This window comes from Haliotis cracherodii, unplaced genomic scaffold (genome assembly GCF_022045235.1).
Source record: "Haliotis cracherodii isolate W230 unplaced genomic scaffold, xgHalCrac1.p SCAF_8, whole genome shotgun sequence".
Classification (NCBI taxonomy): domain Eukaryota; kingdom Metazoa; phylum Mollusca; class Gastropoda; order Lepetellida; family Haliotidae; genus Haliotis; species Haliotis cracherodii.
In genome coordinates this window covers 59,664,506-59,688,594 of record NW_027266341.1, presented here as the reverse complement: position 1 = coordinate 59,688,594, position 24,089 = coordinate 59,664,506, and the positions used below count along the sequence as shown (strand labels likewise).

At 40.3% G+C, this 24,089-nt stretch overlaps 2 protein-coding genes across 4 annotated transcripts in view; both read right to left on the bottom strand.

The window, feature by feature from the left end:
• Positions 1-451: 451 nt before the first annotated feature.
• On the bottom strand, positions 452-7,799 carry LOC139450718 (uncharacterized). Its single transcript, XM_071232521.1, has 9 exons — positions 7,595-7,799; positions 5,947-6,060; positions 4,719-4,943; positions 4,234-4,432; positions 3,477-3,589; positions 2,321-2,483; positions 1,191-1,295; positions 840-865; positions 452-511 (listed from the first exon to the last, which is right to left on the bottom strand). The coding sequence occupies exons 1-8, from the start codon at positions 7,797-7,799 to the stop codon at positions 856-858; spliced, it is 1,134 nt and encodes a 377-aa protein (XP_071088622.1). The 3' UTR covers positions 452-511; positions 840-855.
• A 13,961-nt stretch (positions 7,800-21,760) lies between these two features.
• LOC139450188 (translation factor Guf1, mitochondrial-like) overlaps positions 21,761-24,089 on the bottom strand; it is a 33,519-nt gene continuing 31,190 nt past the window's right edge. For all 3 annotated transcript variants that reach the window (XM_071231862.1, XM_071231863.1, XM_071231864.1), the window contains one exon: positions 21,761-23,948. In XM_071231862.1, the coding sequence (XP_071087963.1) occupies positions 23,823-23,948 (126 nt within the window). In that variant the 3' untranslated portion in view covers positions 21,761-23,822. The remainder of the gene's footprint in view (positions 23,949-24,089) is intronic.

The window sequence follows — 24,089 nt, the reverse complement described above, 5'->3', positions numbered from 1 at the left end:
GGGGGTGGGGGGTGTTAGAAGGGTTGAGTTGACAGGGAAGGGGTGGTGTTGTAAAAAGGGGTGAGATCACAATTTGAAGGGGGAGGGGGGTGTTGTTAGAAGGGGTGAGTTTATATATATATATAGTGTGTGTGTGTGTGTGTGTGTGTGTGTGTGTGTGTGTGTGTGTGTGTGTGTGTGTGTGTGTGTGTGTGTGTGTGTGTGTGTGTGTGTGTGTGTGTGTGTGTGTGTGTCTTTTGAGTGTCGCCCTTTCCACACGATTGTGCCAAATGTCTTTCATACAGGATTTGTTGGGATACGATGAAATAATAATATTGCTGTGTATACTGCTATCATAATGATACTAAATTAGTGACATGCTTATAGATTCTAATTCAGGTTCTTAAAGTTATATTGAAACATTAAAAACATAAATCTTGGTTGTGTAAGATAGGTTTATTGACAAAGCAATGCCTCTACACTTTTTAACATTCTTTTATGTCGATGACGTAGCTTCGGGTATCAGCTCAACCTGAAAACAAGAGAGAAATTTACATTACAAGTGATTCTCTATATTCTTCCAGGCTCACGCGCTCACAAATAAAGCTCATGATTAACAAACGAGCAAGCAGGCATGAGCTAGCCTCTTGTATGATCCATCGCATAGAGGGTAAAGAGACTCATCATTTGATGCCATCTTAAACAAAATAGGATAGTTTTGACAATATCACGAAGCTCAAAGATCGCTGGAATATTGCAAAATGCAGTTTACAACTAAATTCACGCACTGTTTAATGCAAGTCATGTTATGAGGAAATAACTATCTTGGATCAGACAAAAATAAACATAAATTAACATACCGTCGTCGAACTCCGCTTATGCACAACTGTAACATGAAAATAAAAATCAGAATTACAATTTGAGGCTTAATGAAAAACATCTCTGACATAACGAATTTTAAGGCTTAGATTACATTTCTGTTTTGTTTGAGGAAACTTATTCTATAAATACTATTGGACCTGTTGGACTTACAATCACAACCACAGTTCAATAATTCTAATGCAATTTATCAAAAATGTTTTTTAAAAATGCAATTAATATTGGAAGAAATGTTACAATGTCTAATTCTGTGTTCTATTGATAGGTAATTAGTTGGGCGTTGCCATTGCTGGCTATTTTATTAAGGAAATGCTTCAGTTACAAATTCTTACCAGAATGTTGGATCCACTCCAACAGATGGGCAAGCAGATGGTGACGTGCTGTATGCTAACGTCCCTACAAAACCATATGTTGTAGTGCTGTAGATTGCAATTTTTCTGAAAGAAGAAGTTTGCAAAAATGAAACTGGATGGACGTAAAAGTATGTTCATAATGTTTCACTTATTGTGAGAAAGATTTACACGCCGACCGGATTGTCTGGTCCAGACTCGATTATTTACAGACTATTTGCAAATAGTCATCTTAAATGTAAGAGTACGCAGATTAACATGTCTCTTCAATCAGATGGACTCTTCAAATGAAACTGGATCCTGACTTGATGAAAAACTCGCTGTGTGTATATTTCTATATCATCATAAGATGCAGCCCTCAAATGGTCGGTCCCTGATAACGAAATCGTAAGTCTTAAGACAAAAGAATACAAGTGTTTCCGATCCATCTTAGAGGAGATGGACAGTACTACCTTGTTGTCACACACAATTGTTTGTGTTTACGTCAGACCCAAATAGGATCTCCACAATGCCATCTGACATGGGCCCACTTGCACAAAGCGATCTTAGCGCTAAGACTATTGAAAGCCTATGTTAAGGTAGGGAAGTTACGATCATCTTAGCGCTAAGATCGCTTTGTGCAAGTGGGTCATGGGAAGGAGTGTGTGGGATACCAGATGACAAGCATTTACCTTATCAAACAAGCAAATCTAGAACAAACTGAAAAATGATTAAAAACTACATGTTCCGACTGAAAACAAAGCCCAGTGCTAGAATTGTTTAACAACAAACTGAGGATGGACGTAAAAGTATGTTCATAATGTTTCACTTATTGTGAGAAAGATTTACAAGCCGACCGGATTGTCTGGTCCAGACTCGATTATTTACAGACCGCCGTCATATAGTTTGAAAATTGCTGGGTGTGGCGTCAAACAACAAGCAAACAAACAAACAAACTTCACCCTGATATTACTCCAGGGGAGATAAATGCAGATGCGGTTACTGAGATACGTATGATGACAATGTATTGGCTCGGTCAACATCTAAGATAACATTTTAGAAGTAAGGATGCTCGTTTCATCTCACTGCATTATCGCATATCAAGTCCTATCATATCAATAATATTTACTCACGCATCGTCGTTGTTGACAACGTAGAGCAGGGAGTTACAGGGGTTGACTCCGACGGAACCACAGCGGTCGATCGCACTCGGCACTTTCAACTGCCTGTAGGTAAAGGTGCTGGGGATGAAAACCCACACGGAACCAGATGCTGCATCACAAAACGCGATACGACCTGTAGGAGAGAAATAGAGACTGGATGTATGAAACTGTTAGGGTTGGAGAGCTGAGGACCGCTCTACCCGTGACGACGTAACTTAGGAATCAGGCGGTCGCCATGCTGTGATTTCACTGAGTATGTGTATTGTAGTGTTATATGTCAACCCTTGATTTATGGGATAACTTCGACGTTGAATATTTTCACTCATTCAACCACAAATGTAATGGGGCATAACGTATTTACAAACAGGATAATCTGGTCCACATTAAAAGTGCAGGTCGCGTGTTGTGCATTAATGTTCAATTAACCTCAAGACCTCAATATCAACGAGTAATGAGTCCGTCATTACTTGCGGTGTGACAATGAAGCCATAAATAGAAGGGCTGATTTGATAAGAGTTGAAAGGAACTCGTTCAAGTAATGTCCTGTGTTGAATCGTCTTTATTCAAAACTGTGTCACCTCTAATTCGAACCACTATGTTCGAGTCACCACCTTATTCCAAACATCCAATACATCAAATGATTCCCCCTCTAAACATATGAATAACATATGAATAACATATGCATAACATATGAATAACATATGAATTACATATGAATGATATATGAATAACATATGAATAATGATTGCTTTGCGTTTAAAGTATAAGTCTGTAGACTAGGGTCATTTGTATACTGTCTGTATGCAAACACAGCCCAAAGTTCCAACGGTATTAACTATCGGATTGGTTGGAGCATCAAAATTACGTATGCAATTAAAAGCCAAATGTCCCATTTCAATAATCATATCAGTTCGCTGCTAACAGCAGCGTCCGTTGTACAATACCGTGGGTAAAGCAGGTCTTTTCTGAGAATAACTATCTTATGGTGACGATGGTGACCGTATCCTGTTCCACCAGTGACATCCGTCACTAACAAATGCAAAGTAAGTCAAGTCAAGGCGACTAGTAATACAAGAGGGATACAGCAACTAGATGTTATTTATATGAATATAAATATTATACCTACCATCATCGAGTACTACAAAAGACGCAATGTCCACTGAAAAAAAGATTACTATCTCCGGAGGATCTGTAGGAGACAGTCTCACGATCTTCTGACCATCGATCATGTACACAACACTGCAACCAAAAAAGTATTGCATTTAATTGTCTACAAAAGACATTTTCGTGGGGGGGGGGGGGGGGGCACAAAATGTCTGTAAATGTAAGTTATGTTGATAGTAACTCTTAGTCAGCACTTTGTTACTACATCAGTGACATTGTGTATCCTGTGTATGGCAGATCTATTTGTGTTGTACATACTATCGTGGCATAATGTACAGGGTGACTATCAAGGAGAGCTACACAGTTTGAAATAGTCTGTATGTGTCTGTCTGTCTGCACTGACACTACCACCGAATGAGAAAGTAATAATACACTTAGAGAGCGCATTTACATTTGAAATGGATATAATGTTGTCTTGTTCTAACTTAAATGTACCAGATTGTTTGAATAGAATATTTAAGTTAAGTCTATTGAATAAAAATTGAAACATATGTCTGGCAAATGCCAAATATCTGGGTTGAACATTATATTAACTATACCTGACAGTGGTTATTATCGGTCACAGACATTACGCAATCTCTCCCGATGACGTATTCTATGTATGTGATCAACATCTTGGCATAGCTGAATGTAATAAATACATCCCGGGATATCCATCATAACTGCGTGCATTTAAAATCAATATGGACGTTTACGACATTGTGTTGGAGTGCACATACTCGCTCGAGATCTGAATCTGTCCGGTCGGGCCAGAAATGAGGATAACCATGCGGATATCTGGAGTGGCGCTGGTCCTATTAAAGGAATAGATGCCATTCCGACCCTGTACACCGTTGAACGTAATGGCTACATAGGCTTCGTCTGTGGCAGGATTGTACGCAATCCCAGTACCAACTGCCTTAGATGATAGTGGAGAATCTAGTAACAAATAAATGACAAACTGTAACTGGGGAATAGTGGTAAATGGTCGTTCCCTGACAGTATACTGCTATGTTGAATACAGCCAACCCCAACATGATAAATGGTCGTTCCCTGACAGTATACTGCTATGTTGAACACAGCCAACCCCAACAAGATAAATGGCCATTCCCTGACAGTTGATTTTTAACATCAGTATATAATGCATGACTGAACAGGACATTTTCACAACACACACTTGGACATGAGAGGTCAAAACGTGGGAACGAGGTTGTCATACACATACCAGAAGTACTGCCTAATACGATTTCTGATCCATCTGGTGTGGCGCGACATCGAACTTCAAACGGGTTGATTGTAATGTATTCAACCCCATAAGTATCACCGCTGGGGTAAATAGACCATCTAGTTACATTCTCGCCTAATGTGAAGTCGTTTTGGATGACACCATTGGGGTCTACCACAGCAACATCAGGTCCCTCACACGAAGCCACGAACACCGCACCGGTACCTTTAAGTATATAGCAGCCATATAGTTTCAGCGTATATAGTTTTGCAGTTACATATCATTCTGAAATTTGCTAAACATTCACAGATAAAGATTGCAAGAAGTTACCTTAGTTAACAAATGAGAAATTATCTCGTGATTCGACTATTTCATCAGATCTTGGTACTTATTTTAGACGCCAGTCTCGTACCATCAATGTATAGAAAGGAAAGCTTGAATAAGCCACACAATAACTATAACAAAGTTCTTATACGTTCTAAAACTTTGAGGGTTTTTTTTTCATGTAAATGAACTTGACATGAAAATAATTCTAAAACTACAAAAAGATTGTTTCAAGTAAATGCAGGATTGTTCAGAATAATATTAAATTTGTTTTTTTTGTTTTTTAACTAATATTAGAGTCAGTTGTAACCCAAGTAACACAAGGCCAAGGCCAACAAACATTTTGAGGTGTGAATTAGAAATGTTACGCTCAATACTCGTCTAAATTGCAGGTAAGAACGTTTACATGAATGACTAATGCCCAGCACATAAAGAATAGTTGGTATACATAGCTATATAAAGTTAATATACATTTAAAATAGTTGATAGATATATAATTAGTTGTCTGACATATCTTGTCAATTCGTTCTGTTTGTGAACAGGGAATCCAAACACCACTAGATCTGCTATCATTTACTGGGACAGCGTGTGTCTCAAGGCAGTCTGAGTACTAGTGGGAATCAGTGCCAGGTTCATATAGAATTAGTTGAAATGAATAAGCAAGCGCCCGCCTGGCTTAAGTTGTCTTCATCAAGATAAAAAATAACTGTTTCGTTAAGGGATGCAGAATCTGAATCAATCGATGCCAATCTAGGCTCCGCAAATAGGTGTTCGTCAAATCGAAAATGATATGAAGGTCAAGAGAACAATCTCGATCATTTGTCGAAACAGAAAACAAGTTGTGGTAAAAACTATATGAGTCAGTGATTTATCATTCGAAAATACTTGTAGCTTAAAGACCTACGTTCAGGGCAGTCTACTGGGGCGTCGGCTGTGACATTGGCGACATCCGCTATGAGGTCTTGTAAAGCGGTTTGGAAGTTTGTGACACGTGTTTCGAAGCAGTCGCTGGAGGCATCTGCAACAAGAATTATATTTTTTTATATACTACTTCAAACTCGGTTAAAGATTAGACCTGGTCAAAAATTGGTGCCTACCGTTTTACCGATTACATCCACGTTAATGTGATGCATCCCGGTTTTTGAACGTGCCAACCATGCTGCTAGTACTTGGAAACAATAAGAAATTAACAAAGTAAAAAAGTAACAAGGGCACACAAGTGATCTGGAAAGACGAAATCGCGTTATTCTTCTTTAATGCACAGAGGTTTTTTCAAGTAAAAGAAAGAGATCGTCCCATTTAAAGAGGTTTTTTTAATTGTTTTTTTATGCATCACTTTTACATTTTTTCCCATTACATCATCGTAAATTAGTTTACTTTATAACACACAGGATACTTTACTTACAAAGACTTGGCATTGTCTTTTAGGGGGCACGGGTGGCCCAGTCGTCTAAGGCGCCGCGATTCGCTGTGCAGAGTTGCGTCCCTTGGGCATGCCAGAAACCTATGATTGTGGGTTCGAATCCCGGTTCTCCCCAATTATGTTTCTAGGTTTGTCAGCACCATACCCATGCTCTTGGGTTCACCGAAGTGGTAAACGTCTGAGACCTGCATCACTTCGGGCTTTCCTCCCACATTAAGCTGACACGCCGTGATATAACTGGAATACTGTTAAAAGCGGCGTTAAACCCACCTCACTCTCTCATTGTCTTTTACTTCCCCACGAATAGCTGGAATATTGCTGATGCGGCGTTCCGCAATACTCACTCCCTTATGTGTATCTTGTTTAAAGTATCTCAGTCAACTAATTGTTAAATACTTTGAATATACATATGTTGGTACATATATGTACCAAGTGTGTGCTAACGTTAGACACAATCTACTGAAACATAATGGAGGTATAACTTCCAGGGGTAGTAGTCAGGGGGTTGCATGTAAGATCCATCTGAAAGGGCGGTCAGGGGGTTGCATGTAAGATCCATCTGAAAGGGCGGTCAGGGGGTTACACGTAAGGTCCATCTGAGAAAGGGCGGTCAGGGGGTTACATGTAAGATCCATCTGAAAGGGCGGTCAGGGGGTTACATGTAAGATCCATCTGAAAGGGCGGTCAGGGGTTACATGTAAGGTCCATCTGAGAAAGGGCGGTCAGGGGGTTACATGTAAGATCCATCTGAAAGGGCGGTCAGGGGGTTACATGTAAGGTCCATCTGAGAAAGGGCGGTCAGGGGGTTACACTGTGTAGATAGCCTCTGTACGTGTAGCTATTGGTATGTCAAGCTCCAATTCATATTCATATTGTGGCGAAGTATAACATAATCCTATTTATGTAACAAGAATGCTTCCAATTATGTTTCACCACTAAAAATCTGGTAACAATTAGAGTCAATATGATCACAAGAAAAAGAGCACATTAAGTGTGAAACAGGATATGGAGTTCAATGTATAAATAATGGCGGCTTTATCATCATCATACCACTAGACAGAGCACGGACGTCAAACCATACGAATGTAAAAGATTGTAAAAGAGAACTGTAGTATATTTAGCCACTTACCCAGGCAGGGACATTGCTGTTCGATGATGTCCAAGGAGCAAGTAATGTCATCGTCAATGAGTGCAAGTTCCGTGGCGAGGGCAAAAAGCTTTGCGCTTAGGAGGCCGCTTTGTGGACAGCTTGTATTTGTTCCTTGGCAGAGGACAGATGCTGGTGTGGCGAGGACGGCCAGGAGGAGAAACGCGAAGCAGTTGGAGGAGAACATCTTCTTGATTCTTCAGCTACTGACAAGTATGATCCAGGGGCCTTATTTATACAGTTTGTTCGTATAGTGGGTCGCAGTTCTGGAGCCCCGCAGAGTCGCATGACTGTACAGCGTCACATGGCTGGGTCCATCTGTTTTCTATTGATTTCATGGGACAGTTTTTTCTTCTTTTCTGTGGTCATAGGAAAGTAGGGTCTCATAATTTTCTAGTGATTAATTTTATGTAATTTACTGTATAACTGACACCACAGAAGTATGCATATTTTGCATGAACAGCGAGTTGTCATCATTATAACATGGACGCCTTTGCCGTAGAACCGAACTGACATTGCGATCTATGTCCTGTCACAGAGAGTTTTTCCTAAAGTCTTAGTAGCATGTTAGCCGCTTAATACGATACACCATCCATTTACAGTGGTTGTTTCAAATACTTCAACAGCTGTACTGCATATATGTGTTGTCATACAGTTGCTACAAAGAAATTGACTATTCATTCAATAGTTTAAGAAAGTATCCTATTTTTACCACCAAATACTGAAAAATGAATTCCTACTTTCTCAACATGTCTGGCCTGTTTTCATCAGTTAGCGTGTAGCAGTCTCGTTGAAATGATACCTGTCACTTGTTGTCCCCAATGCTTCTTGTGTTTGGAGGTTTGGAGCCGGTTGTCACTTTTCATAATTCGAGTGAATGTATCAACTCATTAAATGTATTCTACAGTTATTATAGAAAATGGAAACTTGATGCCAATATTGCAAAAAGAAATTGTTGTATTTGGTGGGGGTATAGCTAAAGTAAACATATCCTTCTCCTTTGGAGACAAAAAGTTAGAAATAGCTTAGAGTTACAATTAGCAGTGAATAAAATATCAGAAAAATAGACGATTTACGTAGGCTATTGAAAATCTTATTATACCGCTGTATGGATCCGAAGTCTTGGGATATGAAATAGCGGAAGCTTTTGAAAGAATCCACTAAAAAATTAGATTGCTACTGGCCCGCGGACACTAACCACTCCTGTGGTCTAACAGTCGTATTTCGTTCACCCCAACATTGTAACAGGGTTGTACCAGCTGTTGAGAGAACAATGAACGTACTTGGCGTAGTACAGCCGCAACGAGCTCTAAGAGATTTTACTACAAATATTTTAAGCATATACCTTCTTTTGAAAAATACCATTTGCTTCTTAAATCAGTATCATACCCACTACATCATCATCCCACTGAGACCGGAAGATGGAACAATACTCCTGGAGAAGATCGCATATGTAACTTATGTAACTCACAAGGCATTGCAGATGAATTTCACTATTTATTTCGTTATGATGCTTTTAGAAAACAAAGAATAACACTTATTGATAGTAAATACCTCATCTGCCCAAACATTTCGAATCTAAAACGCCTCTTATGGTCTCCTAAATGTAAATACTTAGAGCAGCTTGGTAGATTCCTAGCACTTATTAACAAAGAATGAAGTAAGAAGTCATATTTACAGAATACAATCTGAAGTCGTATTAACTAATCGTGTATACTCATGGTTATATATAAATGTATACTCCCTGTCATCTTGATTCATTGATTCGTCGTTCCACATGTTACGTATCGTATGTTAAACTATTGCTCATGTACCAACGATGGTGTTAAAAAGAGAAATATAAGATATCGACGCAATAAATGGTAAAGAACAATGTAGAACGAATCGTGGTTTATTTCACGATAAAACATTGCTCTATCATGAAGTCATTTCTCGAGATTCGAACACGCGCTCGCAACTTCATGACGTTGTATATATGACGACGTTAGTTTTAAGAGGGGGGTGTCGAGTGAGCTGTTCTCATAGATGTTGCTAGGCAACGCAGATAAACGCGATGGCCGAACGATCTCATCCCAAAGCGGGAGAGATATAATAATCTTTATTAGGAGAGAAGATACAGGTATTCGAAGGGGGATTGTGAGAATATACGGAAAATACCCACATGTGCATAAAATGGACTTGTTCGACATTGCCGAGGTCGGGTTAAATGTAAATTTAAACACTGCGCCCCTCGTGGTTTATTCTCCCTGCAGTATTGTATTGTACGATAACCAACTCCCACTCGTCGTTTATCTCTTAAATAAAGAATCTGATTCTGAACATAAGTAACTTTTAGTTTTGAAACTGTCAGACTTTTTCATGGCGCTAGTTACCAATTAGGTGTGGAACCTCACCCCACATCTGCACATGTGCACATAGTGGCGATTCACCAGAAATTATTTCTAGAATTAATTTTCAAGCCACGTTGAAAGTTCAACGCTAATGTAGTGTCCCGTCAGTTGATAACTGTGGATCACAACGGGTATCTGGAAACATCTTGTTGGCCTACACCGTACATCTGTGTTCGATATATAAGTCAGCTGACGGCTGGTTAACCCACATTTCTTTTTCTCTTAGAACGATACGTGGCGCTGTCCGGAGTACGAGTCATCAGAAGCTTTACAATGAAACAAATTGTAAGTCATTAAAAGAGAGACGATAGAATTCAAAACTGGTAATTTTTTACAAAATGAATAACCATTTCTCCACGGAATATCTGTGTCGGCTTATTCCTGATACAGTTTCGAAAAACACAGATTATGACTTAAGGGTTAAAACTAATATTCAAACAGTGAAGTGTAAAACAAAAGCTTATGCAGATTCATTTATACCAGCTATAACACAACTTGGGAATATGTTACCAGAGAGCCTATATGCCTATATGGGAATATGTTACCAGAGACCGTTACACAATTTCAGAATTTCCTCCACGTAAGGGGAGATAATGGTATACACTGGGATTTAAATTATGGAGACAAGTTACGTCAAATTATTTACAGTTGCCTCAGGCTTGGCTGCAGCCATCTTAACGCAGATCAGTATGATAGATATATCTTGGATACTAAAACTTGTTCCTGTGGATATCATACCGAAGATGCTTTACACTTTCTTTTTGTGTGTACAAATTACTTTGTTCTTCGAAATGAAATGTATTTTTACAAACATGTTTATTCTTTACAAACAGTGCTATGCGGAAATTTGTAATAGAGTAAGGAAGAGTAAACCCTAATATTAGATTGTATTCAAAACTGGCAGGTTTTCAGTTTAATGAATTGTTTAATATTAACTGCAAATATATTTATCATATATACACATCTTCCTTGGCATATTCAATTCATTTGTTACATCTAACCTTCATAGATGTATTTATTGTAATATCTCCTATGTGTAATGGAGCGGTATTAACATACGCCCTTCGCTTGGTCGCCAATCCATTTTCACACTTTTATGACAATTAATATGTTTAAACCATTTCTTTTTCCCTAATGCACCTGTCTCCACAGTGACACACTTTATGTGCCCTAGCCTACACGATCCGGACGGCCGGGCAAAAGAAAGTATACACCCACGTTTGATGGTGGCTTAAACTGAAACACACAAGAAATGGTTATTCGATGGTCATGTATTTGATACGGTATAATAGTTGTGTTTTGGACCTTTTTTAAGTGTTTCCGCCACTGCTTTCAGCCTCGTTGAGTTATGATAAAGTTTGTGACTGTTTTGTCAAATCCAATTTTCAAGTGTATACTTTTGAGTTAATGAGAATTGTCTTTAGATACAATTGTTGCGAACACAAGTACAGTATAACTTGTATGTCTGTTGTAAGTTTTTTTCTGGGCATGCTCGTTTTTCGAAGGGAGGGATTATGGAACGTAGTGTTACAAGCCTTTACTGCAGAAACTACTGACAGGCCACACGACTAATGTGCAAGTCTATGTGGAGTCTGTGGACAGTAGACACCATTGTTCATTGTTTATATCACTTGTCTTATCATTTCTTAACTTCATAAATGATGTAAATGACCTTTTACATTGCTATTTACACACAAAATTCATTCATTAACTTCAAGATATTTGGCATTTGATGTAAACACGGAGCAAGTTATTTCAAACGGGCATATTAGATATATAAAACGTTAATGCCAGGGAATGACAACTTCGGTTGTCACTGAACGAAACTGAACAAAGGGAACAACCGAAGTAACACTGAACAAAGGGAACAACTGAAGTAACAACTGAACAAAGGGACAAACTGGACACATACTGAACAAAGGGAACAACTGAACTAGCACTGTTCTCTGACAAGATGACTAAATATGATAGCAATATGCGATCATTATTACTTATCTAATAGTGGTATACCAAAATGTTTACTCAGCCATTTTATCATATCTCTGTCAGTCTTTCACGGAGTCAAATAGTATACCAACAATCATCTTACTTCTCATCCCTGACCCTGTTTCAGTGATCTCGGGCAAGAAAGAAAATATCCATGCTTCACCTACATTTCAGAAGACTACGATATTCACTACCTCATATTTATGAAAAATGTCAAAACATGACATACTACGTACAAATCTGATCAAATAACAGTGAAGGTGAATTGACGGTAAATGTGTGAAAAATAGATATCGGGATGTAGATCAATATCTGGTGTGTCCACCATGTTGGACGATACATGCACGACGCCTTGATGGCATTCTGTTGATTAACCTGTGTATGCTGGATTCCCTGCCGTATGAAGACCTACCCAAGCTGGGCGCTGGGTCTTTGGCGCACAGTGGGCACGATGTGGTCTGGCATTCTTATCTTGCAGTTCGAGCGAATGGAACAACTACAGAACGCAAACTTTCGTCAACATATCACTAGCGAGTCAAATGTCCATTCAAAACAACCTTAACTAGTTCGCCTGGCATGTGATACCGCCACTGTAGACTTGGTGTAACATCATTGCCGCACAACTCGCCCCTGGTGTTGCCAAGCTGAACTCAATCTTTACTGGGATTTAAATTATGGAAGCAGATTATGCCAAATCATTCACGGTCGCCTCAGGCTTGGCTGCAGCGATCTTAACGCAGATCAGTATAATAGACATATCTTTGATATAAAAACTTGTTCCTGTGGATATCATACCGAAGATGCTCTACACTTCTTTTGTGTGTGTACAAATTACTATGCTCTTCGAAATGAAATGGATTTTTACCAACATGTATATTCTTTACAAACGGTGCTATGCGGAAATTCGTATTTGAGTAAGGAAGAGCAAATGCTAACATTAGATTCTATTCAACACTTTATATTAAAAACTGGCAGATTTTCAGTTAAATGATTGTTTAAAATAAATTGCAAATAGATGTATTATATGTACACATCTAGCTTGGCATGTACAATTTATTTGTTACATCAACCTTCATTTATGTATTCATTGTAATGGAGCGGTATTAACATAACCACTTCGCTTGTTTACCAATCCATTTTCACACATTTGTGAAAATAGATATGTTTAAACCAATCTTTACCCCTATGATTGACGCTAGGGTCACACCCATCACGTGTCGTTTGCCTTCAGGCGGGCTGCATAAAGCCAGTTTTATCGGTAGATGTTGAAATTCGCCCTCCTATAATTGTACGGAATTCTCAATTGATAACAGAAGCAGATTTGTATCTATTGCGTCATGCAATTAATGTAATAAGACAATCTTGTCTGGGTGTCTTTTTATAGGCCTGCCACGCCGTTTGACGGTATTTGAGCCATATTCCAGAAATAACATACTGGCATACCAAGTTCATTGATCAACCAAATTCATGTAGTGATGCTTACAAAATAATGGTTATTTTATTTGGGGCCTTGTCAGTGGGAACAACGAGAAACTCTTCGGCAGCCAGACTTTGGATGGCAATTGGCTGGGACAGAATAGGTTCCGATTCTGCTTCCTGTTTTTCAGTTTGTACACTCTACCAATGACATCATGCACTGACTTCATCCACTCGGAAATACATTCAACATATTCCCCTTCTCTTTGGGCCCATGTTTGGACATATGCTTTGACAGCATTCATAATTTCTTTTAAGTTGTGATCCAAATGTGTTGGAGGCTGCTCATATTATGTTGGTCCGTATTGGAATAACAGACGAAGGTTGATATTATCAACATTAGAGCAGTCTCCTGTGATGATATGACAAGAGACTGCTAGCAACATGACGAGTCTTGACAGCCACAAGCAGTGGAATTTACATCATGAGTTGCCAAGTCCTCATCTTGCAGCACGTTCCACACTGGCGTTTGTGTGAAACTCTTGGTGGTTCCTGAAATTTGAATATTGTGGAACATTTTGGGAAAATGATTTTTGTCAGAGAAAGTTACTTAAATATAAGGCATCAATTATCTTATTTGCCAATTTCCAATTCAAGAACAAGCAGTCTTTGTCCGACTTGGTGGAATCAGCTGCCGGCTATTAACACACATTTGTTTTTCTCTGTTCCACCCGTCTCCAAAGTGACACACTTTATGTGCCCCAGCCGATACGATCCGGGCTGCCGGGCAAAAGAAAGTATACACCCACGTTTGATGGTGTCTAAAACGGAAACACGCAAGAAATGACTTCTTTGGGAGGCATTTAGAAGTTGGAGTACTAAGTAAGGATTAGATATATGGATGACCAACTTCTTTATTACAATAAGAAGCGAGGTTTCAGTGTATGTTCTAACACCGTTATCAAGCAAGTGATGTACAGATTAAGGTTGACAAGTATACATGCAGGATAGGGGGCTGTCTTTCTACAGTTGAGTAAGTTTAAGATGCAGTTACACTGGAGTGGAGAAGCATGTTATGTACACAGAAGGGTAAAACATATTGGCCGGTGAAGCCTGTAATATACTACTCAAAAGAAGTTACGGATCACCTGATTCTTTCATATGACAATAGTTAATCTCTCATGCCATGACAGATTAACGTTACCAATATCAAAGAATCGGGTGATCCTTAACTTCTTTTGAGTAGTATATATACAAAAGGGTAAAGCCAGTAATGTAAAAAAAAGAATTGTGACTGATTTGGGTCTTTGATGAATTGGTGGTACTCCGGCGGTATGTAGTAGCATTGGTCACGGTTGATTGATGCTTCGAGTCTTTTGATGTTGATGGCTTCTTGTAGTTTTCTGATTTTGGAGTCTTTGACAATGGTGGTGAGGGACCAACTGGACAAACACTAACAAAGGGAACAACTGAAATAAGGGAACAACTGACCAAACACTGAACAAAGGGAACTAAACTAACATTGAACAAAGGTGACAACTGAACTTACACTGAACAAAGGGACCAACTGAACTAACACTGAGCAAAGGGACCAACTGAACAAAGGAAACAAATGAACTAACACTGAACAAAGAGACAAACTGGAAAAAAACTGAACAAAGGGAACAACTAAACTAACATTGAACAAAGGGGACAACTGAACTTACACTGAACATAGGGACCAACTGAACTAACACTGAACAAAGGGACCAACTGAACAAAGAAAACAAATGAACTAACACTGAACAAAGAGACAAACTGGAAAAAAACTGAACAACAGGAACAACTAAACTAACATTGAACAAAGGGAACAGCTGAACTTACACCGAACAAAGGGACCAACTGAACTTACACTGAACAAAGGGAACAAGTGAATAAACACTGAAATAAGGGAACAACTGACCAAACGCTGAACAAAGAGACAAACTGGAAAAAAAAACTGAACAAAGGGAACAACTGAACTAACATTGAACAAAGGGGACAACTGAACTTACACTGAACAAAGGGACCAACTGAACTAACACTGAACAAAGGGAACAACTGAACAAAGGAAACAAATGAACTAACACTGAACAAAGAGACAAACTGGAAAAAAACTGAACAAAGGGACCAACTGAACTAACATTGAACAAAGGGACCAACTGGAAAAAAAACTGACAAAGGGACCAACTGAACTAACATTGAACAAAGGGACCAACTGAAGTAACACTGAACAAAGGGACCAACTGAAGTAACAACTGAACAAAGGGACCAACTGAATTAACGCTGAACAAAGGGAACAACTGAATTAACACTGAACAAAGGGAACAACTGAATTAACAACTGAACAAAGGGACAAACTGGACACATACTGAACAAAGGGAACAACTGAATTAACACTGAACAAAGGGAACAACTGAATTAACACTGAACAAAGGGAACAACTGAATTAACACTGAACAAAGGGAACAACTGAATTAACACTGAACAAAGGGAACAACTGAATTAACACTGAACAAAGGGAACAACTGAATTAACACTGAACAAAGGGAACAACTGAATTAACACTGAACAAAGGGAACAACTGAATTAACGCTGAACAAAGGGAACAACTGAATTAACGCTGAACAAAGGGAACAACTGAATTAACACTGAACAAAGGGAACAACTGAATTAACACTGAACAAAGGGAACAACTGAATTAACACTGAACAAAGGGAACAACTGAATTAACAACTGAACAAAGGGACAAACTGGACACATACTGAACAAAGGGAACAACTGAATTAACACTGAACAAAGGGAACAACTGAATTAACACTGAACAAAGGGACAAACTGGACACATACTGAACAAAGGGAACAACTGAATTAACACTGAACAAAGGGAACAACTGAATTAACACTGAACAAAGGGAACAACTGAATTAACACTGAACAAAGGGAACAACTGAATTAACAACTGAACAAAGGGACAAACTGGACACATACTGAACAAAGGGAACAACTGAATTAACACTGAACAAAGGGAACAACTGAATTAACACTGAACAAAGGGAACAACTGAATTAACACTGAACAAAGGGAACAACTGAATTAACACTGAACAAAGGGAACAACTGAATTAACACTGAACAAAGGGAACAACTGAATTAACACTGAACAAAGGGAACAACTGAAGTAACAACTGAACAAAGGGACAAACTGAACACATACTGAACAAAGGGAACAACTGAACTAACACTGAACAAAGGGAACAACTGAATTAACACAGAACAAAGGCACCAACTGAATTAACACTGAACAAAGGGAACAACTGAATTAACACTGAACAAAGGGAACAACTGAATTAACACTGAACAAAGGGAACAACTGAATTAACACTGAACAAAGGGAAGAACTGAATAAAGGGAAGAACTGAATAAAGGGAACAACTGGACCAAAACTTAACAAAGGGAACAACTGGACAAAGGGACCAACTGAATTAACACTGAACAAAGAGACCAACTGAATTAACACTGAACAAAGGGACCAACTGAATTAACACTGAACAAAGAGAACAACTGAATTAACACTGAACAAAGGGAACAACTGAATTAACACTGAACAAAGGGAACAACTGAATTAACACTGAACAAAGGGAACAACTGAATTAACACTGAACAAAGGGAACAACTGAATTAACGCTGAACAAAGGGAACAACTGAATTAACACTGAACAAAGGGAACAACTGAAGTAACAACTGAACAAAGGGAACAACTGAATTAACACTGAACAAAGGGAACAACTGAATTAACGCTGAACGAAGGGAACAACTGAATTAACACTGAACAAAGGGAACAACTGAAGTAACAACTGAACAAAGGGACAAACTGGACACATACTGAACAAAGGGAACAACTGAACTAACACTGTTCTCTGACAAGATGACTAAATATGATAGCAGTATGCGATCATTATTACTTATCTAATAGTGGTATACCAAAATGTTTACTCAGCCATTTTATCATATCTCTGTCAGTCTTTCACGGAGTCAAATAGTATACCAACAATCATCTTACTTCTCATCCCTGACCCTGTTTCAGTGATCTCGGGCAAGAAAGAAAATATCCATGCTTCACCTACATTTCAGAAGACTACGATATACACTACCTCATATTTATGAAAAATGTCAAAACATGACATACTAGTACTACCTACAAAATTTAGGGATCTGATCAAATAAGAAGGTGAATTGACGATAAATGTGTGAAAAATAGATATCGGGATGTAGATCAATATCTGGTGTGTCCACCATGTTGGGCGATACATGCACGACGCCTTGATGGCATTCTGTTGATTAACCTGTGTATGCTGGATTCTCTGCCATTCCGTATGAAGACCTACCCAAGCTGGGCGCTGGGTCTCTGGCGCACAGTGGGCACGATGTGGTCTGGCATTCTTATCTTGCAGTTCGAGCGAATGGAACAACTACAGAACGCAAACTTTCGTCAACATATCACTAGCGAGTCAAATGTCCATTCAAAACAACCTTAACTAGTTCGCCTGGCATGTGATACCGCCACTGTAGACTTGGTGTAACATCATTGCCGCACAACTCGCCCCTGGTGTTGCCAAGCTGAACTCAATATTTACTGGGATTTAAATTATGGAAGCAGATTATGCCAAATCATTCACGGTCGCCTCAGGCTTGGCTGCAGCGATCTTAATGCAGATCAGTATAAAAGACATATATTTGATACAAAAACTTGTTCCTGTGGATATCATACCGAAGATGCTCTACACTTCTTTTGTGTGTGTACAAATTACTATGCTCTTCGAAATGAAATGGATTTTTACCAATATGTATATTCTTTACAAACGGTGCTATGCGGAAATTCGTATATGAGTAAGGAAGAGCAAATGCTAACATTAGATTCTATTCAACACTTTATATTAAAAACTGGCAGATTTTCAGTTAAATGATTGTTTAAAATAAACTGCAAATAGATGTATTATATGTACACATCTAGCTTGGCATGTACAATTTATTTGTTACATCTAACCTTCATTTATGTATTCATTGTAATGGAGCGGTATTAACATAACCACTTCGATTGTTTACCAATCCATTTTCACACTTTTGTGAATATAGATATGTTTAAACCAATTTTTACCCCTATGGTTGACGCTAGGGTCACACCCATCACGTGACGTTTGCCTTCAGGCGGGCTGCATAAAGCCAGTTTTAACGGTAGATGTTGAAATTCGCCCTCCTACAATTGTACGGAATTCTCAATTGATAACAGAAGCAGATTTGTATCTATTGCGTCATGCAATTAATGTACAATCTTGCCTGGGTGTTATTTTATAGGCCTGCCACGCCTAGGTCGCATTACAACCCTAAGCCGTTTGACGGTACTTGTGCCATATTCCAGAAATAACATACTGGCATACCAAGTTCATTGATCAACCAAATTCATGTAGTGATGCTAACAAAATAATGGTTATTTTATTTGGGGCCTTGTCAGTGGGAACAACGAGAAACTCTTCGGCAGCCAGACTTTGGATGGCAATTGGCTGGGACAGAATAGGTTCCGATTCTGCTTCCTGTTTTTCAGTTTGTACACTCTACCAATGACATCATGCACTGACTTCATCCACTCGGAAATACATTCAACATATTCCCCTTCTCTTTGGGCCCATGTTTGGACATATGCTTTGACAGCATTCATAATTATTTTTAAGTTGTGATCCAAATGTTTTGGAGGCTGCTCATATCATGTTGGTCCGTATTGGAATAACAGACGAAGGTTGATATTATCAACATTAGAGCAGTCTCCTGTGATGATATGACAAGAGACTGCTAGCAACATGGTGACGAGTCTTGACAGCCAAAAGCAGTGGAATTTACATCATGAGTTGCCAAGTCCACATTCTGCAGCACGTTCCATGCAGGTGTTTGTGTGAAACTCTTGGTGGTTCCTGAAATTTGAATATTGTTGGACATTTTGGGAAAATGAAAGTTACTTAAATATAAGGCATCAATTATCTTGTTTACAAATTTCAAATTCAAGAACATGCAGTCTTTGTCCGACCTAGTGGAATCAGCAAGCTTAGGGGAATAACTGTTGACAGAGAAGTACAGAGAGGCTATACATGTACATTGGGTTTGTTAAACATACATATTTTTTACTACATTCTAAAAGTTTTTGTAAAAATACAATTCGTAATTATGTTCCAATAACACAAGTGAAATGAAACAGCAACACAGTGTCCCTTCACCAACACATGGACAAGGTTGACGTGTCGTTTTTAAAGACACTGTTTTGTCAAAGCCATCAAGTGACTTCAAAATACAACATGAATACAGCACTTTAACAAACTTCGAAGTCTGCAGTTTTCAATAGTGTGGAATTTCATCATTTAATTATTTCGTGTCATAAGTTTAACCTCAACGCATGTTTCTCGGTTCGAACAGTGATAATGATTAGAGAATCTATTTATCATCCAACACCATTCTTCCAAATGTTTCAGTTTGTAAACAGTAATAAAAGAATCTATGAGGGTTTCTAAATTCTGATCTTATGGAAAAAAGAAATGACATTGCCAGAGAAAATTTAGAGCTAATTGAGGAGGATTTTGTCAAACACAAAACGGGTGATGAAACATGGCCGTACCAGTATCATCCCGAGTCAAAACATCAATCCATGGAATGGCACTTTCCACTTTCAAAATAAAGGAGTGAGGAAGGCTGATTGCTGGTGTTCTACTACTTCCTGACAATGCCTTTTCTTCTCAAACACCTCGACTTGAAAAGGCTGCTGTGCGAAAAATGTGTCGCCAGACATGACTCCAAGTTTTTTTCCACATTTCCTGAAGTGAAAGAACACCATGGAAAACGATATGACGACGATGATGACCTCAAAGCTGCCGTGAAAGGGTTTATCAGGGTGGCTTCAGTAAAGTTCCTGACTGAATTGAAAAGCTTCACTATCGATGTGAGAAGTGTATTAAATAACTGGGAGATTATGTTGAAAAATACAATTAAAAACACTTTCTCAATTGTTGTTTGTTAGCCTTAGAACTTTTTGACCAGCTCTCGTATTTATTGCATACAAACCCTTCACTCAGAGATCTACCTTTTTGTTATGCCAGTTAGTTATTTTGTGTCTTGTATTCATCAAGTGATGATGACGTCTGTACTCCTCTGACCTACCTCATTTTTGTAAATTTCACCAGATATCTGTATTTTAGTTACATACAATTTTATATTATAGCTGCACCTCAAGTATTCCCTGTGATGTTATCTTTCTTCTTTTCCTTTTCAATGAAAACTTCCTCGTGACTGATGAGTGCTGTTTCTGTGTAGCTCAACTAGAGAATGTGCAGAAGAACAACAGACCCAAATAAAGACAATAACATTTACTGTACATATTTCACAATCAAGCAGCTTGTTCTGTAGATTATTATGTCATCAAGACCCAGGAATGCCAGCATTGCAGCAAATCTTGTGTTGTATAGGTGTGCTGTAGAGGCATGCTGTCCAGGCATGTTGTACTAGGGTGTTGTACAGGTGTGTTGTCTAGGTGTGATTTACAGGTGTGTTGTCTAGGTGTGATTTACAGGTGTGTTGTATAGGTGTGCTGTAGAGGCATGCTGTCCAGGTGTGTTGTACTAGGGTGTTGTACAGGTGTGTTGTCTAGGTGTGATTTACAGGTGTGTTGTCTAGGTGTGATTTACAGGTGTGTTGTACTAAGGTGTTGTACAGGTGTGTTGTCTAGGTGTGATTTACAGGTGTGTTGTCTAGGTGTGATTTACAGGTGTGCTGTAGAGGCATGCTGTCCAGGCGTGTTGTACTAGGGTGTTGTACAGGTGTGTTGTCTAGGTGTGATTTACAGGTGTGTTGTCTAGGTGTGATATACAGGTGTGTTGTCTAGGTGTGATTTACAGGTGTGTTGTAGAGGCATGCTGTCAAGGCGTGTTGTACAGGTGTGTTGTCTAGGTGTGATTTACAGGTGTGTTGTACAGGCATGCCGTCAAGGCGTGTTGTACTAGGGTGTTGTACGGGTGGGTTGTCTAGGTGTGATTTACAGGTGTGTTGTCTAGGTGTGATATACAGGTGTGTTGTCTAGGTGTGATATACAGGTGTGTTGTAGAGGCATGCTGTCCAGGCATGTTGTACTAGGGTGTTGTACAGGTGTGTTGTCTAGGTGTGATTTACAGGTGTGTTGTACAGGCATGTTGTACTAGCATGTTGTCAAGGCGTGTTGTACAGGTGTGTTGTCTAGGTGTGATTTACAGGTGTGTTGTCTAGGTGTGATTTACAGGTGTGTTGTACAGAGGTTGAACAGGTGTGTTGTCTAGGTGTGATTTACAGGTGTGTTGTCTAGGTGTGATTTACAGGTGTGTTGTCTAGGTGTGATTTACAGGTGTGTTGTACAGGCATGCCGTCAAGGCGCGTTGTACAGGTGTGTTGTCTAGGTGTGATTTACAGGTGGGTTGTCTAGGTGTGATATACAGGTGTGTTGTCTAGGTTTGATTTACAGGTGTGTTGTAGAGGCATACTGTCAAGGCGTGTTGTACAGGTGTGTTGTCTAGGTGTGATTTACAGGTGTGTTGTAGAGGCATACTGTCAAGGCGTGTTGTACAGGTGTGTTGTCTAGGTGTGATTTACAGGTATGTTGTAGAGGCATACTGTCAAGGCGTGTTGTACAGGTGTGTTGTCTAGGTGTGATTTACAGGTGTGTTGTCTAGGTGTGATTTACAGGTTTGTTGTCTAGGTGTGATTTACAGGTGTGTTGTAGAGGCATGCTGTCCAGGCATGTTGAACTAGGGTGTTGTACAGGTGTGTTGTCTAGGTGTGTTGTCTAGGTGTGATTTACAGGTGCGTTGTCTAGGTGTGATTTACAGGTGAGTTGTACAGGCATGTCCAAAGTGGCCATGGTGCCAAGTAGTCCTTGTCCCAAGTAGCCTAGTAGTCCTTGTCCCAAGTGTCCAAGGTGCCCAGTAGTCCCTGTCCCAAGTAGCCTAGTAGCCTAGTAGTCCTTGTCCCAAGTGTCCATGGTGCCCAGTAGTCCTTGTCCCAAGTGTCCATGGTGCCCAGTAGTCCTTGTCCCAAGTAGCCTAGTAGTCCTTGTCCCAAGTGTCCAAGGAGCCCAGTAGTCCTTGCCCCAAGTGTCCAAGTAGCCCAGCAGTCCCTGTCCCAAGTGTCCATGGTGCCCAGTAGTCCTTGTCCCAAGTGTCCAAGGAGCCCAGTAGTCCTTGCCCCAAGTGTCCAAGGAGCCCAGTAGTCCTTGCCCCAAGTGTCCAAGGAGCCCAGTAGTCCTTGCCCCAAGTGTCCAAGGGGCCCAGCAGTCCCTGTCCCAAGTGTCCATGGTGCCCAGTAGTCCTTGTCCCAAGTGTCCAAGGAGCCCAGTAGTCCTTGCCCCAAGTGTCCAAGGAGCCCAGTAGTCCTTGCCCCAAGTGTCCAAGGAGCCCAGCAGTCCCTGTCCCAAGTGGCCATGGTGCCCAGTAGTCCTTGTCCCAAGTGTCCAAGGTGCCTAGTAGTCCTTGTCCCAAGTGTCCAAGGAGCCCAGCAGTCCCTGTCCCAAGTGTCCATGGTGCCCAGTAGTCCTTGTCCCAAGTGTCCAAGGAGCCCAGCAGTCCCTGTCCCAAGTGGCCATGGTGCCCAGTAGTCCTTGCCCCAAGTGTCCAAGGAGCCCAGCAGTCCCTGTCCCAAGTGGCCATGGTGCCCAGTAGTCCTTGTCATAAGTGTCCAAGGAGCCCAGTAGTCCTTGCCCCAAGTGTCCAAGGAGCCCAGCAGTCCTTGTCCCAAGTGTCCATGGTGCCCAGTAGTCCTTGTCCCAAGTGTCCAAGGAGCCCAGTAGTCCTTGTCCCAAGTGTCCAAGGAGCCCAGTAGTCCTTGCCCCAAGTGTCCAAGGAGCCCAGCAGTCCCTGTCCCAAGTGTCCATGGTGCCCAGTAGTCCTTGTCCCAAGTGTCCAAGGAGCCCAGTAGTCCTTGCCCCAAGTGTCCAAGGAGCCCAGTAGTCCTTGCCCCAAGTGTCCAAGGAGCTCAGCAGTCCCTGTCCCAAGTGGCCATGGTGCCCAGTAGTCCTTGTCCCAAGTGTCCAAGGTGCCTAGTAGTCCTTGTCCCAAGTGTCCAAGGAGCCTAGTAGTCCCTGTCCCTAGTGTTCAAGGAGCCCAGCAGTCCCTGTCCCAAGTGTCGAAGTAGCCTAGTAGTCCTTGCCCCAAGTGTCCAAGGAGCCCAGCAGTCCCAGTCCCAAGTGTCCAAGGTGCCTAGTAGTCCCTTTCCCAAGTGTCCAAGGTGCCCAGTAGTCCCTGTCCCAAGTGTCCAAGGTGCCTAGTAGTCCCTGTCCCAAGTAGCCATGGTGCCCAGTAGCCCCTGACCCAAGTGTCCAAAGTGTCCTAGGTGCCTAGAGTCATCTCTTCAAGGCATTAATGAAGGCATCCTTTGGCACCTCCACGTTTCCGATCTGCCGCATACGTTTTTTACCTTCAGCCTGTTTCTTCAGCAACTTCATTTTCCTTGAAATGTCACCACCATACTGAAACATCCAAACACATTATAACCATTAGCAGTTGCATCGGGGACTTGCACTGAGTGGTCCAATGTTTATTGTACGAACGGCCATAGATTCAAATCCATCAAATGCATACACTACAGTGCAGGGACATTTTACAAATAC